Here is a 20,840-nt window from a genome sequence, read left to right on the forward strand (position 1 = left end):
CTCCATGATTGGGCTTCAGGTTTCAGATGGAGCCACTTGTGCCATACGCAGCATTGTACTGAAGAAGGCAGCGGGTTAGTGCTCCTCTCTTGATTCGTACTTCCCAGTTAATGACAGACCCTTTCAGGACTCAGCGCTGCAAGGGTTGTGTGCTTTTGAAAAACAAATTAATTGTGCTAGCATCAGTGACGTGGGCTCAGACGGTCAAATGGAAAATCATGATTCAAACTACACAAGTCCCTCAAGGAAAAAGCACAAAAGGCTTCTTTTAGAAGCAGATCTTTCATAAGGAATGGCTGGTAGATGTCTGTGGTTTGCAGCAAACTGATCACCCCTGTAGGACCTGACGTGTCAACTTCTTTGAAGAGAGGCAGTTGGCAAGCATTTGGCAAAGCAGTGACAGGTTTATATGTATTCTAACACTATAGCTATTGATCCCTTTCAGTGAGATGTCAGTGAAACTCCAAACTACTGAGAAACACATGAAATCACAGAGGTATTTCCAGCTGCACTACACTGCAGAAAATGTCAGACTAAAATGATACAGTAGGCAGGAGGCATATCTACTGTATAACAACAAAGCAATTCAAAATCCAATAAACTGTAACAAATCAAATACAGCTTATCAAGTGACGTTTACCAAAAAGGAAAAAAAAATCCACTTCCTTCTCACAATGAAATGAAGACTTGCTTTTAAGGAATCATTAACGTCTTTGCTTTCATGAAGACAGACATCCTTCAGGAGGTTTTACGTCACAATTGCAAACAGGAAAAAAACTGCTCTTGCAGAATACTGTAGTGTTTAAGGGTGCCAAGGAACACTGCTGATACAGGTGAGAGTCTCTTTGAAAGGCAATGGGTTATGTTAAAAAAAATGAATACTATTTTGTCCATAAAAGTACTGATGGAATACCAAAGTCACCTTACATGATTTCAACCACTAGGTACGTAAAACAAGTGCATATAAACAGACAACCATGTGAAGGCATGATTTTCTTACAGTGGTTTTAAATTAAAAAAATATATTAGTAATGAAGCTGACCACACAATCAAAAAACAGTTATCTTTCTTATTATGTGACGGTCAGCTTTCTTGTTCTTGACACTCATAGGTCAGTAATCAAGTAAGCATTTCATTTTGTTTTCCAAACCCTATAATTGGTCCACAAGCACATTCTGACTCACACAAGTTGTGAAGAACATTCCCACACACAAAGAGTAACAGTAATGACAAGCAAAACAGCACTATGGTGTACTATACAAAAAGAAGGAAAGTTAAATTGAGGTATTTTATGAAGTTAGATGAATATTTAAGTAGACCAAAGAATAACTGAGTGTCCTATGAGCTGGGATTTTAACAAAATGTTCTCAATCTGTAAGAGTTTCTTGCCTTGTTAATCACACAGAAAGAGATTAATATAATCTATCTGCACTGTAGATGAAAAGATTATTACTGCACATTTTGCAGTGTGAAACAAGTTGTACAGAGATGTGTACAGTGTTTTCAACCAATGAGAGATGTAAGGACTTTGTCACACACCACACTCCTCGCTTAAAAGAACGAAAAAACAGAGCAGTAAAAACGGCAGATTTTGTAGCATTCACTTCAACTTCAATATTGTATCAAACCTGCTTTTGTTTGCTAGAAAGTTAGCTTTATTCTCTGTGCTCCTGCAATGCTGGTGCAGAAAAAAAGAGAGAAGAAAGTGGTTTCAAAAATGTGCACTCAAAGAAAGACCCTTTGAAGTCCACTTAATTTTCATCCTTGCGCAATGGACACAGTGACTAGAAATAACAAATGTTCCCAAATGGTGTCGCTGCGGCAGGATCTAATTTATTGTAATATCAGATCTACCTGTAATAACTCATTTGTTCTTGTAATAAATATATAAAGAAAGACAAATTGCTACACCGAGTCTACATTTTCCTCTCGGTGAGTAGCTGGTACCCCAGGGAGAAAGTTGTATGCTGCTAACTAATAGCAAATCCTTTAGAAAATCATGTGTCATTATGATGGACAACCAAAGCTGCAGGAATTAAATAGATTTAGGTGTTAGGGATCTCTCTGTGGAGCCCTGGTCGAGGCAGTACAGACTGGCACTGACCAGTCATCACTCAGCCAGTCCCTCCACTTTAAGGGTAAGGCTTTGCCCCTCTCAGCACTCAGGTGCTTTCTTCTCCTCTCCTGGGCAGACTGAATCACAAACAGGCCCACATGAAGCTTCTCCAACATTTCCTCCTGCCCACTTCATGCCAGCTGGCTTCTTTCAGTCAATTACCAGCAGAAGTGTTTAATAAATTCCTCGGTTTCTGCTTTTCACAATGTCCCAGACCTCTGCCATGTGAAAATCTGTACGGTAAGTGTAAGACCTGGCAGATCAACATTCTTTTGAAAAAAAAAAAGGTTCCCCTTTTTTTATGCAGTATGCAGATGTTGGATTCCATATTTTTTATTCCCAATTCTAGCGGAGATTATGTAGTTCCAGTACCTCTGCTACTCCATGTTTCTGCCTAAGCTAGAGAAACAGTGTTATCTATGTTTCTACGTTTAAAATCTCTTTTGTGCCCCTACACGTACTGGTAAGGAACGTACATGTACAGTATGTATGTTTTTTAGGTAAAGGTACGGTCTTTGCAATCGGTGGTCATTGTGTAGTTCACTGATGGCTTGTTAGCCCATGCCCAGATGGAAGAGTTAGTTAATTCCTCACTAACTTCAGATCTCTCTTCATCTTGTTAAAACTTAATGGTTATAATACACTAAAATGGTAGTTTTAGGAATATCTGACAATTGGCAGTGGTAAATGTGTTCTGCTTTTAGCTTATTGCATCTAACGTAAAGATGGAAAAAACTATACGACTGTTTGTGAGGGAGAGGAGTCAGAATGAATGAGGTGCACTGTAGCTGAATCGATTCCTTTCTGATCACCTAGACTAGGCCAGACGTGAAGGGTTTTCTTTTTTTTTCTTGCCAACTACAGATCATTCTAGAGCTCACTGGTGCACCAGACGCCTCAATGTCTCATTGAGCAGGGTGAGGCCCAACGGACGGAAGGAAATATTACCTGAAGCATAGCATTAATTGGCTGCTGCCCAGACTCTCCGCCAAACACTAATGAACACAGAAAACATTCCTATCGTACTTAAAAAAACATTCTACCACAAAAGTGCACAGAAACCTGTGCAGGGTTCTGTATTCTGTGCTCAGGCTTCAAAGCTAAGGATGGATGTCTGCAGTTCTATGCAGTTATTATAGCCAATCAAGGTGTTTGTTAAAGATCTACAGTACTGTATATTGATCACTGTAAATAAAAAACACATAAACAGAGTGCAAAGAAGCAGGGCTAACTCTGTACACCATCCTGTGTGTCTTCAGGGTTAACCGCTTGGCACAAACAAACAATGCAGTTCATGCTGCATCCCAGTTAATAAAACACTTCTGCGAGCGTTCAAGCAACAATCAGATATTGAAGGCAGCCCTGTTTGCGTGATTCTGTGCTGCTGGTTATGCAGTCTAGGTGAGATGGACTAGCAGCTGTGAGGTTTCTGGACCTGGTATCATGGTTGACTCAGGAGGCATCAGAGCTTCCAGAGGCAACAAAAATTAGTCCCGACTTCAGGGAAGACCAAAGCCCATCCCTCTGTACGTGAATTACCACGCTGTCACTAACAACTGTGAGAAATTTCCTGTGAAAACATATCTCAGCTCCCAAGCAAGGGCAGGATGTTTAATAACAAGTCTCAGGTAGAAGCAAGTGCTGCCTTTTGGAAACAGACATCTATTATATGTCAGAGGATACAGACAGACTTATTAAAATTAATTAAGGGATTGTGCCCTTTCCAAGAGAATATTGCATAAGCTCTCTTAAAACGAGTACACCCAAAATTATTGTTTTGTTGAAATTGAACTAAAACATTACAGTTCAATTGTTTCTCCCCCAGTTCTCATGCAAAATAAAAGGAGTCTTTTGTGTCATGGGAATCTCAGCACCGGCTTAATCTTTCCTTTAACCACAATTGTGCTGGGCAGAATAATGGGGATTTAGAAAGCTTCTCCTCTAAAAATTTAAATGAGACAAATGGCAGTCACCAAAGTTATGCATCCAGCAACTGTGTATGTTTAAAGAGACTGAACAGAAGCTAAAAAAGTGCCGCTCGGCAAGTGAGCTTTGTGAATATTAGTATTCATTTAGTTGGATGATTTTATCCAGAGCGACGAACATTTGCATGCATTTATACAGCTGTGTATTATATTGACACCACTTGAAGTAGCTTGCTCAAGTTTGGAACAGTAGCACTCTTCCGTGGATGTGAGCCCCTGACTTTTCCATTGGGAGTCCAGAGCCCCTACCCACTGCAGTACTCTACAGTACTGGGTTGGCCAGCCTTCTGCCCAAGAAGCATGGAAATCTAGTCAGAACCACACAAGGGCAATTAATCTAGGAGCACCAGGAGAAACCCCATGTCGGTTGATGCGAACATGCAAACTCCACACTGAAGGATACCCATGCTGGAATCAAGCCCTGGATCTTAAACCGGATTGTTAATAACTCCACCACTGTGCTGTTCCCTCCATGTGAATATCAAATCTGAAAAATAACACCAGAATTTAAGCTTTTCACTCTGCAACATTTTTTTCTCAGACATGCCCATTCATTGCCCTGACTTTTGTACTGGCTCAAATATTGACACAATTAGGAATAATGAAGTCCCTGTCTGGATCTTATAACAATATTTTAGAAAAAACTATGCAACAGCTAAGTGCTCCATGTTACCTCAAATCTCTCATTTATATTAATCTAAATCCCGCCTTCAAAAGTTTTTCCTAGTATCTAATGTAATGAGACAACTGCATCTGTCTGCTTGGAGAGAGCTCTGAGCAAGGAATAAAATAACACCCTTCAGGCCTTTTTTGTTCAAACAAGAGGCTGTACTTCCTGAACACTAAATCAAATCCCATTTGTAGTTACAAAGACCCTTGAGAAAAAACACAGCAGTCCTGAGGTGGAGTCTGTAGATTAGTTGGAAACAGAAAAACATTGTAGATTTGTACATCACTATTGAGGGAATATCTTATAAAACTCTTATAGCATTGCACAGGTACTTCTTTTTTATAAGGACATATTTTGCCATTCCATGTCTCAGCATGTTAAACAATGCCTAGCTCATTAAATCATGTTCTGTTTTTATTTAAATTCTCTCAAGCATAGATCAGAAAAAAGCGAGGAGGTTGTATTACTTTGTGCATGGAGCTCTAGGGTCCTACAAACAGGAGAGACAGATGTTGGCTTGTTTGGCAGGGAGTCAACAAAGTCAGATTTGTAGTGCAGGACAAGTCTCTATCTGCAGCAACAGGACATCCCCACAGATCTTTGTAGCTGGTGCCAAGAATGCGCACACATATTTTGCATTGCAAGGAGTTACCCAACCACATAAAAGGGCCTGCATAATAATATTGGGTTTTAGTTCACACTACCATGCACCTTTTCATTTGCGGTAAAACTCAGTTTAAACCATATTTCTTTGCAACAGATCCTATCATTTACGTTGCATTGATGCTGGCCTTAAGGGAGATCTAACAGTATATGTTTAGATGTTAACAGCTACTAAGATGTATTGAACAGAGAATCCTATGTTTATCCACTGAACTAATTTTTATCTAATTATAATATTAATTTATTTAGTATGTGTGCTTATAGGACACTAGGTATACTGAATCATTACAAGTCCATAATAAAACCGCAAACAATGGCCAGCACTGTAAAAGTATTTGGCATCACATGAAAAGTCTTGTCAGGAAGGAAAAATGTTGCTTCAATCTCATATTTTTGGAAAGTACATACTTTCTGAATTTCCTAAAGGAGAGATTATTGGTTTCTGGCTTAGTCTCCGAAACCGCTTGTAGGCCACACAGAAGTTACAAAGTAAGCACATGGCATGCTCTTACAAAATCCTTCTAAGTGCATGTGGGTTCAAAATGTCTACCTATAAACTTTTACCAGGCCTGGAGATGCTGTGAGCAATGGTTTGTCATTGTGTAATGATACCCCTGTGCAGCTAGCATACAATGAGCCAAAGATGACACCATAATCGCCTGGATATATGAGGAGTTTAAATCTGAATCTCTTTAAGAGTGTTTAGATCAAGCCCTAGCCCACAATGAGAGAACAGGCACTAAGCTGAAAGAGAGGCGGTGCTTAGTTGATCTACTAAGGTGGGTGTGGTATTATTACAGTAATCTGTCACTGCATTGTCCAGAGTCCTGCTGGAATGAACCCTTCTCATTAATGATGGCTGACAAGACAAATGTGTGTACACCCAGATCAATCAGGCTTGTTGTTTCAGGTTTACAAGACAGACCGAACATGCTCTCTCAGCTGTCCAGTACTCTATTTCTTGAAATCACTAACTGTATAATGTAGAAGCTATTTGCTTGTTTTTTTTTCTCTGAAAAAACAAAACAAATGGTCAATGTAAACACTGCCATCTAGCCTGATCTTGTCAAAGCTCTTGCTAAGCAGGACCGGGTCCAGTTAGTGCTGGGATCGGAGAACTCCAAAGAAAAACAGGTCACTACTAGAAGTGCTGTTCGTACCGGCAATCCAATCTCCCATGTCAGAAAACAGCACCATAGGAAGTGCTGTCCTTTAAATGAGACATAAGACAAAAGCCCTGACTTATTAAAAGCCCTTAGTTATTAAAGAACTCATGGGCACTGTGCAAAAGAGATGTGTTAATCCCAGTGTACTGTCTAAAGTCTGCTCTGGGCTTGCAAAATCTTGCCTAAATAAAGCACCCCCTTAACTCAGCTGGTGAAGTCATTTCTCACACCTACACCTGACCTGCTGCGTGGGAATGCTAGAGCACAATGGCCACCACGTGTCACCCAGGTGGGGCCTGGATTGATGAATTCCACGCCTGATGCATTTTGGAATTATTTGGGATGAAAAGTACTATACAAATCCAAGAACATGTTACCATTAATTACCAAGCAATACCTAACCTAAGACAGTCTTAATGTCTAAGAATGCGAGACTAAATGGCCTTTGTCAAAATTCTCTTGGTGTGCTCATCTCGAAAAAATAAAAAAAACCTGGCATAAAAAAATCAACTTGCAAGTCTGTGAAAGGGTCTTATTGAATATGCATGGTTTGGCGGTTAAATCCCCATTTAACTTTCTGTTAAAATCCCATCCTCTACCTTCAGTGAATCCTTTTGTCAAATCCTAGGCTTGAAATTTGCCGTAAGTTTATTTTTTTAAATGCTGCTCACTTGTTTCTTGAAGCATTGCTAAACATTATATGGGCCTATTTGGAAATAAATGAGTAATTATACTGTACTTACTAGCAGAGTAAAATGCTAATTATAGTACTAAAGGACGAGTTGTACAGTACAGGGTTTAACAGGCTACAAGCAGTCTTTAGTTTGTTTCCTTTGCTTCAATTTACCTCTGAAGACAAATCTTAGAGTGAAAGAATATGGCTAAAAATAAGTTTTATAAACCTCACATAGAACAATATGATATTTGTGGATAAACACTTTCATTTGTTGTTCTAGGTCACGCGTTTTTAAACTTTAAACATTTCTTGCTTATTCTGCTGGATGCTTGCTCTCTCAGCCAGCGTCTGGCCCTGTCTTGGAGAGTTTCCAGTGAAGACTGCTGGGGTCAGCACCCTTCCATCTACTTTAAAACCAAGCACCACACAACTCACTAATTGCACAGTAACGTCAAGTCTGTGAGAAGCATTGTAACTTTTCAAGATCTCCGCTTCACACTGCTTTCAAAGCAGCTACATTGTGTTTGATTGCAGACGTAATAATTAAAACCAATTTTTGCTATTAGGTTTTTGAGTATGTTATTTTATTAAGATTATATCATTTGCCAGTATTGAAAATGGCTTTCAGCATAATGAAGTATGCTGCGTTTTGCTACAGGTGCTGGTAATTGGCTAGCTTTGGAAAGCTGTTGTTTCTAGTTCTCAATAATTAAGTTAATTGCTGATAAACAATACTGTAGGGTAGACTGTATTACTAATCCAAGCTTAGATCTGTAATTACCGGCAAATGAAGTCCCTGAGGGGATTTTTGCAGTCGACGGGAATCAATTTTCTTGCTGAATGTAACGAAGCCACAACATACTTAACTCTGCCAGATTCAGCAGTTGGATTGCAAGGAAAAACAAAATCTCTAAACTTCTTTTAATGTTTGCTGCTCATTTTTTAATGTTTCAAGTTCTAGCAAATAATAAAGTTCTTCAAACCCAAGACGCACACTAGCAGCAGTGAAGGGGAGCCTCCGAAATTTCTATTCTGACGTAATCTGCATTTGGGTTCACTTTATACATGTTAAGCAATCACAGCAAGCGAGAAAATTAAATATTAGTGCAAGTAAATCAGAGCAAAACGTTTTTGCTTCTTAGCCACAGTTTATATCAAAGACCTGCAGAACGTGTTTACATTCTTTTGCACACAATAAAGGACACAGCCACTTAATTTTAATTGTGCTTTGGAAGACATGCTCAATATGGTGCATCAGGATGTATATTGTCCTTTCTATTTTCGTGAAGCTAATTTAATGCTTTGATTACTCCAGGCATGCACGTCTTGTCACGGATAAACTACATCACATTGACCGTTGCATCACATCTTACAATGATACACACTTTACGTGTTTTCATAATCTTGGAAAAAATACATGTTCTCTATACCTCATTAAAAAACATGGGTACGACACAATGAGCGCTTTTTGTGTGTACAGTATGTAACACATAGAGGTACACAGTTCTTAAACGTACATATATTCTTTTACTGTGATATGGTATTTTTCAAATTGTCTTCTCAGTGCCATTCTCATTTCTTATTTAACTTCACAAGGCCGGTTGTTGAAACATCAGACTGTAAACTAACATTGTCAAAGACTGTAACTTGTATTAACAACCAATGCCCCATATGGTGATTCTTGGCACCCAGACATCCCAGACTCCCATCTTTCTTATTCCGGAACCTAAGACTAAGCAAACCTGGAGTCATATGGAAAAGGGTGAGCAAGGAAACAGTCCAAACGAAAACCACCACAGTGCTGTCTTTCAGCCTATCAATGAATTCAAAGTTAACTTTCAAAGCCCAAAATGAGCCAGAGCAGCGTGACGCAATGGGAATAGATTTTGTTCGTTGAAAAAAATATGGAAGGAAGCCATTTAGCCAGTCCCAGAACATCTTTGTAAGGCATTCTGCTTTTCTCACAGTGCTCATAAATCGTTAGGATGTCACATGTTGTTTTTGGGCCCTGTAGATACGATTGCCCCCGGTTTTCAGAGATTTATGGTTCAGACATTGCCCAAAGCTTACTTTATTATTTCCTTACTCATAGCGTTGAAGTCTCACCAGAAAGTTCCAACAGCAAAAGATAACATTCTTTGTATTTTATTGTCATGCGATCCACATTTTGGAATCGTGCATGTCCTGGACATTCAAAGGCATTTCTGTTTCACTGATTTTGAATGAACAAAATGCAACTTGTTTGCCAGAAGAACTAGAGATACAATAAGTCCTCACTGCACTTTTTTATCCTTTGCAATGTGCGCTTGAAAACTACACATCACCATACCCAACAGGACAATAGAATAGAATGTTCCTAATCCAAAATTAATACAATAATTCTGTCTGAAAAGAGGTGCTCGTTTTGTTGGGGGGAAATAATGAAAAGTAAACATTTTCATATAATTTTATTTCACAGCTGTAGCTCATTTAATGGCTCAAAATACCCTTCAATGCTTTTAAAGAACACTCCTTTATTTAGCACAAAGCAACTTTTTTATTAAAAAAAAAGAATAATCTTATCTCCTTACTTACACCAGTTCTGTAAACTGTCACTCGATAACTACAATGTTTAAAACAACACCCTGCTTTTTTTTAAAAACTCACTTCAAAAAATGAAAACCCAGGTGACTCATTTTAATCGGTAGTATCTAGGCCACTTCCCTTCAAAGCCTGTGTTCTTCAGTGACTTTCAGTTTGACTTTACGCTGCAATCAGCCACCTAAAAATAAAGAGTTAAGAAGAAAACTTTGCTCTGATTTTTCTGTGCGTCCCTCTTAAAAACCTCGTCATGTTTGCCAGTGAAATCCAAGATGAATAGAAAGGGGCATCTTGGAAAGCTGTCAACCTAAATGTTTATAAAGCCGCATAAATTAATATAAGCATGAATCCTATTACTCATATTATTTCTTGCTTCATGAGTGTTTCCATGTGGGGAAGATGGAACACTCTCTCTCCCTGTTACAGGACAGGAGCCAGTTCCAGATACAGTGTGGCAGTACTAATGATGGGAAGATCATCTCAGTCAATAGGCCTTCCTGTAATCAGCACAGTTCTCAAGTATCCATTCATACAGACATTTATTGATACACTGACATGAAACATTTGATAGTCTATAGAATTAATGATTTCCCCCATGAATACCTACAGGGAAGACACGTCTGTGAAATGACCAGCTGTGTGTGTGTTGTTTAATGTATATCTATAATTATATATCCACTGAGAGGCATTAAAAACTGCTACAAATGAGTATTAAAAACTAATAGCATTTGTGGCCTTTCAGCATATAGACACACACTTTTGAGCAAAAGTGTTAAAAAATAGAGAAACATCAACAACTGACTCTAAGCCTCCACAGGGTTTTTGACTATTACAACAACTTTGACTGGTGCTTTCACAACCTGCTTTAGGTGAGAAGAAACCCAGCCCGTCATTTAACAATCTTTAAGCCACACTGATCTCATTCTTCAGAAAACAGATCTCAGTTTAGTAAACTATTCTTGAATAGCTGGTATGAAGTGTTGTAGTATCTAATCCTTTTTACAATTCAGATATAACTGACTTATTGTAAGGTGTTTCTCTCTAGACATCCATATAGTTAAAAACAAGTTTATATCCTACAATGTGCATACCTATCAGGATTAAAGTGTTTAAGACTTTTCAAAGTAGCGTATGTATAAGAGTACAGCAGCAAACAAAAGGTTGATGTTTGGTCTTTCTGTTTCTAAAAAAAACGATGTGGTCTATAGAATTAATGTATACCAATAATAAAGAAATGTATACCAATGAGGAAAATTTCACAAATTAAGTAATAACAAAAATAACTTTATGGACACTATATATTTTAACCAACACAAGTGTATAGCTGCATAGTAAGGAACCTTTACACAATTTGTTTTGACAAAGACATAAATATACCAAAACAGCAGAAAAGTAGATATTAAACAAACAGCAGACAATAAAACAGTTCACTTACTTTGTTCTACCGGTATTTACTGGAAAGTGTAATATTATATTGCACATTAATTACAACAAGGATTTATACATTTTCTGAACTGCACTACCTTGTTAAATTTATCTTCTTTGTTTGAAAAGGAAGCATCACTTTTCCAACATTACAGCTCTACTAACCTTCATTTGACTGAGTGCCTTTTTGTATTTGTTATTGTTTTCCTAATATTTCCTAATGGCTTATTGGACTATAAATACCCCCCACCCCCCTCAAAGCCACTGACTTTGAGAGAAGTACAGCCTTATTCTCCACAGCGTGCAGAACTAGGCGGAGAGAGGCCTCACTGAGGAAAAAAAAATCTGTTCTCAGGAAGATTAGTCCCAATCCTTGTACAGTGTATGGTGGATGCAGAGCTTTTTTGGGAACATTTTTCTCTGCCACCATCTGACCCCGAGAGCACTCCCTGTGCTTTTCGTGTGCAGCTGTGTAGCTCATATCAAAACCCTATCAATTATTTTCTGTCACTGAGAGGACTTCATCAGAGTGATAAAGAAACTGTCCTTATCGCTAACTCACTCCTCTTAAAAATCTATTTACACAGACTGTCCCTTCTCCATCCATCTGCTCACACTGTAATTGTCCAGGCATCGAATCTGATGCAAGGAACAGACTGTCCTGCTATTGGTGGAGTAACTGGGAACACACATAGCACAGCCAGTTCATTGTAGGAGGAAGCTTGTGCACTGACCACAAGCATCTTTCAGCACATTCAATTCTATTCATAATAACGACTTAATCCGAACTGTTGGTTACGTCAGGATTTTACAGCACAGATACAGTTATGCACCAATGATTATTAGTCACAGTTTTCACAGAGAGCTCCAGCCTTGTCAATAGAAATATCCTACAGTATTCCTTTTTATACAAGTGTGGTCACTTTGCACCCTTGAAAGCAGGAGACTGACAGTGAAAGATCCCCTTTTCCATTTTCTCCCCTTCCTCTAAAACATAAAGCCTTTTCAGGTCTCTCACTCTGTCCTGGGGGCAGACTGGGAGGTGCTAAGTACCTTGCATCCCCCTGGAGAGAACGCCAAACTCAGCTGAAATTTGTCTCTAGAAAGCAACGGCGCTTACTGCACAACATCAATCTACCACCGCATGACAAACTCACTTTCAGCAAGATGTATGTGATGGGCCACTAAACCTAGTTAATCAAATCATTACTAACACAGCTCCACTGGCCTATTTTAGTTACTGGGAAAGAAGGGGAAGAATAAAATATTAACCCTTTATCTAACTTAAGAAGACTCCTCCACTTATTCTAATAAAAACAGAGAAATATTGTATACATGTTACTGGTCCTTTTCCTTCTTGATCTCCTGGAAATCACCTATTTAAAAACCACAGGGGAAATAAAAGTGATAATATTGCTACCTGCACAGCTGTGATGCTGCCTCTGCAAGAGGCCTGGACACTGAGAAGTTTAGATAAAAATATATTCTGCTTCCCAGGTACAACTTTTGCAGTTGATAGAATTGTTTTAATTCAGACAAAAATGCGCGACGGCCCTATTGCCCAAAATGGCAGACATTCAACACAAATCCTTTTATTTTGTCTTCAAAAGGCTGAATAAAATACTTTTGTAAGTCCTTTACGCTGTGAAATGTATCAGTGTGCACCAACACAAGGCTTTCAGTTACACCCTGTCCGGTCAGACAGATGCACGCTGTCAGAAGAAATAAAGGCTCCCATTTAAATTAATTAACACCACGAGAGTCCATGTGTGTTTGGCTGCTCTTTTAATAGCTAGCAGCCCATCAGTGCGATCCGACAGGGAAGAGTTCTAGACGGTCCCGGTTCTGCGGCACAGTTCACACCATCCTCAAAAAAGGAAAGCAAAGGGAAAAGACAGAATATACAAAAAGGGGGGATTTCATACAGCTGTGAAAGATAAAAGGAAGACAGCGTGCACCTGGTGCCGTTTTAATTGACTCTAACATTGTTTTCACTTTTAAACAAAGTGACTTACTTGAGTTCATTATATGCACTCCATTTCCATAGACCATTGGGAACAGGACCCTGCCTGCTAACACAAAATAAATGACTGCCCCATGATAAATGGTTCTATTAGCAATCCAGATTGTTAAACTGTGATATAACAGATCGGAGGAAGCAGCACCCCATTCATTCTCCTTTCTGCAAATACAGAGCTGTAAATAGCTTGTTTTTATGTGTAAATAACATATTAAAACTCTGCATTAGCTGTGTCCTTTGATAGAGAGGAAATTGTTGCAAATAAATAACAGTGGACAGGAATGTAAAATAGCAATGACTTAATAGAGCTGGCTGGTTTTCACCGCGGTGGGCATGACTTAAGTGACAGAATTCCAGAGCCAATTGTAAACTACATGCTGACAATAAACTACTCTAACAGGGCTGTATATTAACAATGGCTGTGAAGAGCTTAGACCTGCTGCCATATTTCCTGAGGTCAAGGACTTTGCCACTTCAGCAGGCAGTCATTTTCCTTCAGCCTATCCCACATGTTCACCTATCTCCGGGCTTAAGCCGAATAATAATGCGCATTATTGTAGGAACTGATTACGCTGTCTACATCTTCAGGCAGACGCTTTCCATTAGGATGATGTTATTAAGTGGTGCATGTGCATTTCTGGAGATGCTGTTAGACAAAACCAGATTGTGATGTTCCAATAAACATCAGCAAGGTCTTGGTTGGTGTCTTTTTTCTTCTTTTTCTGTATAGAGAAATAATCAATTGTCAAAATGACACAGGCTGCACTTGAAATGATATTGATTAGTCGACACTCACTGCTGTGCGTATTAAATGCCTTCTGGTTTTTACTGTATGTCCTGTCCTACCAGAGTATTGTGTTTCACAGCTTTGCAATCAGCCAGTAGGAGCTAAAATGGTGATGATTAGGTTCTGTTGTGTGAACAAGCCGAAGGGTTCACAATTATCATCCAGCTGCTAGCCGAAACAATGAACAAGAAAGTAACGCACACAGTAAGTTGGCAAAGCAATTAAAAACAAAATGTTATGATATATACTGTAGTTGAAAGCACAAAATTTAAATGGAGAGATGCTATGTTAAAATTGTATAATGCACTTGTAAGGCCTCATTCTGAATACTATGTATGAGATTGGTCACCATGTTATACAAAAGATACTTCTGCTCTTGAATCAGTCCGGAGAAGAGCCACCAGAAACATTCCTGAGCTTAAATGTCTTACCCTGACAGGCTAAAGGAACCGATCTTTTTTAGTCTTGAATTGAAAAGATTATTCTGATTAATTTATACAAGTATTCAAATTTCTCTAGGGCAATAATACTGATTTCTTCAGAATGATGTGACACACAAACCAGAGGGCACAAGTAAACTATTTGGAGGTGCATTTAAAAATAAGAATAGGAGGCAATTCTTTACTCAAAGGGCTGTGGGAGTGTGGAACAAGCAGACCAGCCATATTGTTGAAGCCGATAGCCTGGTTTCTGTCAAGAAACAGCTGTATAATCCCAACATGAATTAACTGCTTAACTACGTAAGATGCATACTACATGGGCTGAATGGCCTCCTCTCATCTGTAAGAATTCTTATGTTAAAAGAAAAAGATTGTACGTATCTTTCCAAATAAAGTTAATATATTTGGAATATATGGTTAAGTCAGCTATAGTGTAGTACTTCTGAATATGGATATACTTCTACAGAAGGAGTACAGTGCATTGATATAATTGCTTTTAAAGGCACTTTACAAAATAAATTTTAGAAACAAAAATACAGTTTATTGAATGTTCCTTCCACATATTTGCCAGAAAAAAAGAGAATTTTTTGACATTTTAAAACTCATATCCTGTTAAGCCAGTTACAGTTCACCTTTCCTTGATAGTTGGTGCAGACAGCTTTTCATTCTCATCGCGAGCCCAGATATTTTTAAGATGACAAGGGAAACCAGAAGTTTTAGCGTGGGCTTTAGGAAAAGAACTCCTCCTGGTGGATTCCATAAAAAAAACAAACAAACACATGAAGTTACCCTCTGCTCTAATCTCTTCCCTAGGTGTGCTGCACATGCCAGTGTGAAACTGGCCTGGGTCAGATGTTTGCTGTGACCTCCTTCATCTCAACATGCAATTGCATAAGTCTCCTACACATCCCCTGTAATGAAAAACAGAACAGGCTGCTTGCCTTTAGCACCGAGTACTTGACAGACAGACTCCCATGCTATCTATATCACAGACAATTTCATACCGTAAAACCTTTGCCAGTTTGACAGTAAAAACCATAAGGAAGTGGAATGCAGGCCACGAAAGTGGAGAGCTGAAGAGAGGTGCTTTCATAAACTTTAAAGCAAGACTGTCAAACTCCAACGAAGAAGTAGCACTCTAGAAATGTATCGTACTGCAGTACATTAGCACAAAGTTTTCAGTAAAGCCTTTTAAATTTTAGTGTTTTAAAACTGATATAGAGGGCTCTTTCCTCAGACACTGAAGGTTCAATAGTCTAATTTAAAGCCGTGGCACTTGGCATGTTCAGACATATGATTTAAACATGTTTATCTTTCTTTTTCTGATTAGTGTAATAGCATGCAAAGCTCACTGAATTTATAATACTGATTCCTGTAAATCAATTGCAGAATCCCACAGATTACCTAAATTCTTTAGGATTATTTTTTTTTTTTAATGGCAGCTACTTCCACATGCTTTGGGATGAGAAAACAATGTTTCACAGCTGCTTTTCTTTCTCGGCATTAAAGTCTCCTTTGGGCAAAAAGGAACTGCTACAGTATATACAGAATTTAAAACAGATGACAACAAAAAGAATTCGTACTGAATTTTAACTTTTTTTCCTTAAACTCCATGTTTCGGTAACACCTCAATGCACATAACACAGCCTCACTGCACAATAAGCACACTGAAGTGTTCCCTACATTTCCTTATTACAGAACACATTGCTAGGGTCTTAATTTCACCAAACCAAGACTTCAGTCTGTCTAAGTTTTTTTTTTCTGAACTTCAAATTAAAGTGCATTTTATTTACAAGAAAACAGGGAAGTTGGGGCCTGTTGTCTATTAAAAATGATAATTATAGTTGAAATTCATTATGAGAAATTGCAGACTTGGGTGGAAACTGTCATCATTAAAAAGGATTAATGCCACTCCAATGTGATTCAAAAGTAGGACGTCCTATTTAACTTTCCCACTTATTACATGCATTGTCGCACACTGCTCTCTAAGTGGACCACAGTTCTCTCTTTCCCCATGAGAAACTGTTACCTTGAACATAACATGCAAAATAAACAACCCTAAGAAAATTCTGCAACACTCCACAGGTGAAAATGTTTTGACATATCTTGAGACAAAAACAATCTTCCAAGAATTAAGCACAACAAAAGCTAACTTTCTAAAAAGAATATAATTCATGCCATTCAACTACTTCTTTATTTCAACCAATAGTCATTCAATATATTTTTGAGTCCTATAAAATGGTATTTATTAAGAACAACAAGAATCTCCATTATTATAAGTTAGAATGAAAAACTGACTTACATTTTCAATACAATTGATTCAGATATTAACTTGTAAGTATAGAATAATTTACCTTTGCAAATCTATTGAACAAATTAAAGCATTACTTTATGGACCTTTTATATCCAAAGCATTCATTCATATCTTCATTCATATATTCATATAATATCTTAAACAAGGAATAAATAGGTTGGAGTATCATTGTTCCTTAGGATGACGAAGTACTGAGCTCACGGCTTGGGATCTCTTTAAATGCTAGGTGCTCAATGTTTTCTTTCTGAATTGAGTAAGAACTGTCTGGAGTGAGTGAATAAGAAGAGGTATAAATTGCATTACCGTAAAGACACGCTGTCCCTGTACGAGACACAATCTTCAGGACTGAAGGCAGCCTGACTGCAAGAGAAGCTGCCCAGAAATGAGATGTTCAGCTACAACATGAGAAGCCATGAAACCCATGACCGTGAAGAGCAGGTCATGCCCTGGAAGGCAGAGGGGTCACCACACCAGCTCAGGACCATCATATCTGTCCAATCAACGTGCCAGACGCTTTCCAGGATGCCGGAGCTGCGACACGAGAAAATCCAAGGAGACAGAACGGGGACCATCTGAGTGGCTCAACTGGTAAAGGCTGGGCTCTACCATCCAGATGTCAAAAGGTGCGAGTCTGGGTCAAGTCCCTGGTGGACTGTGACCAGCATTCCCCTACGGGTGGCGCTAAATGTCATTAACATGCTCAGAGGATGAAGAGCTCAGTGATACAAATCAATGTTTTGTATAGGTCAGAGAATATCAGAGGGTTTGGGGACTCTGGGATAAGCTTCCAGAAATGCTGTTGCAGTAAAAACCCTGGCTTCTTCAAGAGATCCTCACAACCCTCAGCTGCTAGCCACCAGACAAGCTGGATGAGCGAAACTGTCTACTCTCACTTATAAACCTTCTTGTGTTTATTTTGTGTGGAAGTGGCAGCGGAGAACGTGAGGAGAGTATTTTATTCGCAGCTCAATGCTATTTTATTCTTGGCAGACCTTTAGGAAGGTTGTCTGTGGACAGAATGCTGACTGTTGCTTTGTCCAAACCAACCAGAGAAAACTCCTTTACCACAAGAGTCCGTTTGGTGCAGACTGAGGGTTTCCTCACTGCTCAGCAATTCATTGGTGAAGTCCAACAGCGCTTTTGACCCTGCAGTTTTGCATCTGGATCGGCAGATCCAGAAATGATTTGGCAGAGGCATAACTTCCAAGAACACCCGGGACCAGCTCTCTAATGCTACTGAGAGGAGACAAGTATGACTGGGCAACGTTCCCCAGCTGTCTGCAGCTGCATAGGACGAGTAGCAGAACATCCCACAGCCATCTCTCCAGAGGCTGATCAGGTCTGTGCTTCAACACGGCCACAATCAGTGATCAACTGGATTGTTCCCCATAGTGGCTTTGGAATGTTTTCATTCTGATATTAAGTCTCATTTCATGCTAAAAGCTTACTGTCTTTCTTTTATCTGTTATTATGTTCATGTTTCCTGTCATGCTGTTTAAAATCTATGTTTATAGCACTGGATTAAATCCATTTGCGTTGCATTTTATTCATGCCTCAGTATATTTCACCCAGAAAAATTGCAAGATTGTTTGGGAATGAGTAGCCTGTGTGGGTAACAGATGTCCCATTTCACCCACTGCTCTAATAAACAATTAATGACTATTACTATATCATGGCAGGCCACCAAGCTCTTCATTAAACTACAAAAGTCCATGATATCAGAAGTCAGATTACCATTTCAAAGGTATCCTTCAGTCAGCATCTTTATCAATCTCATATGGACTACATGTCACTCACCCACAGTCCACTCCACTACTAGCTGTTTTAAGTAATTTATTACTTTTTATACTCTGGAGGTAAGAACAAGGTCTTTAAATCCTATTATACAATTCTTTCATCATACACTCACTGACATCTCTTAAACATGCATTCTCTCTGTTTTTTTTTTACTCTTACTGGACAAGCACAAGTTCTGTAGAAAAAAGGAAATGTAACTTTAGATTTGTATAAAAAAACATAACTGAAAAGATTACAAAAGATTACAGCCACTTGTTATTACTTTTAATTTTTTGTAATTGCACCACTGCATCCTGATTTCTGAGAACTGTGTCCGAAAGCTACACACATACAGTATAATTACAACTGATGTAGATCCAGAGGTGCTGGAAATCCTGAAGCAAGTGAACAGTGATCATTAGATGCAGATAAAGAATGACATGCAAGCAGTAATTAATGCCCCTCCATGTACACAAATGAAAAATAATTAGACCTTCCTGCATGATTCTCTGATCTGTCACCAAGTATGACTAATAATTCAGTGTTCTAATATGTATACATATTAATTGTCTTTATTAAAAGATCGTGTACAAACAAAAACAGAATTTTACTGAACAGTTAAAAAAAGTTTTGAAAGATTCATTTCTGGGTATAATAAGTGTGAGTACTAGATGTCCCATTTCACCCACTGCTCTAATAAACAATTAATGACTATTACTATATCATGGCAGGCCACCAAGCTCTTCATTAAACTATAAAAGGCCGTGATATCAGAAGTCAGATTACCATTTCAAAGGTATCCTTCAGTCAGCATCTTTGTCAATCTTGTAAGGACTCTGTGTCAGTGCCCATCCACAGCATACTCCACTACTAGCTGTTTTAAGTAATTTATTACTTTTTATACTCCAGAGGTAAGAACAAGGTCTTTAAATCTCATTACACAATTCTTTCATCATACACTCACTGACATCTCTTAAACATCTACAACAGATACAACTATATACAGATGTATAAAACATCTGTCTTTATACTCTTATTGGACAAGTGCCAATTAGTTTTGATTGGTATCAAAATAAACACACCTCTAAAAATGTTACAGCTCCAAACTTTTTGTTTTAAACACTTATTCATTCCACCACAGTCCCCCCGAACTCTTAGCTGAGGTTTCCCAACCAAGTCCATTCCAGCTGTACAATCAGCAGGAGAAGGCAGATACTGTGAAGTCTTGCATTTTATGTACTGTAGTTCAGGGGAAGTTGGTATTGCTGGAGCAAGCGAACGGTGGTGTGAACATAGTTCGCTGAAAAACTGCAAACGAACAGAACAATTTGGTGGCACTGCCTGTGGACGACTGGAAATAAAAATGGCAAATCTAAGCACAATGCTCCACTTTATCACCTAATATAAATAATAATCCTCATCAGTTCTGCAGTGTAAGCTACATCTGCTTAAAGGCACAACTGTCAGGCCAGTGTCTCCTGAGATAAAGCATGAGCATCCTGATTTGGATGTATTTTTTACACATATTTAGGTTGTGTCATTAAATATCAAGCTGGCGTTTCTTTTACAGTCTTTGCTGGCTGGCTATGAGGCACAACCCTCCTGTGAATGACATTGACACTCATGCTTCAGGCAAAGGGTCAGCTGCTCTGAGCCTTGGTACACCTCACAAATAATGAAGTGGGGAAAAAAAATTAAAAACAGAAAGGAAGAAGTCCTAGTTCTAAGACACCGATGTACCTTACCTCTTGCTATGGCTGAAGGGGAGGGCTTTTTGCTCAGCTCTGGGAAGCCATTTCCTTCTATGCTTGCTCCTTTGGCATCTTTCTTCTCTGCCGTAGTCGGAGCTGAAGTCTCCATCGTGGATGACGATACCTCAGCAGTGAGAAAGACCTGCACAAAACAGAAGGAAATAGCCAAGTTGAAGATAAATCACATGCTGGCCGAAACAGTGGGAACTAGTGCTCTAAGGTTTTGTTTGCAGCATTGCAAATAAGCTTCGGAAGGAAGAGAGACATCTGCGTTTGTTAAAAGTAAGCAATTTTAATTGGTTTACTCAAATGCTGCCTAAAGAACACGTTCGAAAACAGGGCCTTGGAGCATCAGTGTGCCTGGGACTCCTTACACAGGAGAGAGGAGAAGAGGAACTGCTCACTGGAGCCAGTAGAGGGAGCTGCCAATGTCATCGTCCGTTGTGATGAAAACAATTTGAACGTGTTGGG

The 20,840-nt window shown here is 38.8% G+C and overlaps 1 protein-coding gene across 1 annotated transcript in view; it reads right to left on the reverse strand.

Moving 5' to 3' along the window:
• gli2a (GLI family zinc finger 2a) overlaps positions 1 to 20,498 on the reverse strand; it is an 82,650-nt gene extending 62,152 nt beyond the window's left edge. The window contains exon 1 of the mRNA XM_088930410.1: positions 20,364 to 20,498. Within this exon, the coding sequence (XP_088786536.1) occupies positions 20,364 to 20,478 (115 nt within the window). The 5' untranslated portion in view covers positions 20,479 to 20,498. The remainder of the gene's footprint in view (positions 1 to 20,363) is intronic.
• Positions 20,499 to 20,840: the final 342 nt, after the last annotated feature.

The sequence above is a fragment of the Atractosteus spatula genome, chromosome 13, assembly GCF_055471065.1.
Source record: "Atractosteus spatula isolate fAtrSpa1 chromosome 13, fAtrSpa1.hap1, whole genome shotgun sequence".
Classification (NCBI taxonomy): Eukaryota; Metazoa; Chordata; class Actinopteri; order Semionotiformes; family Lepisosteidae; genus Atractosteus; species Atractosteus spatula.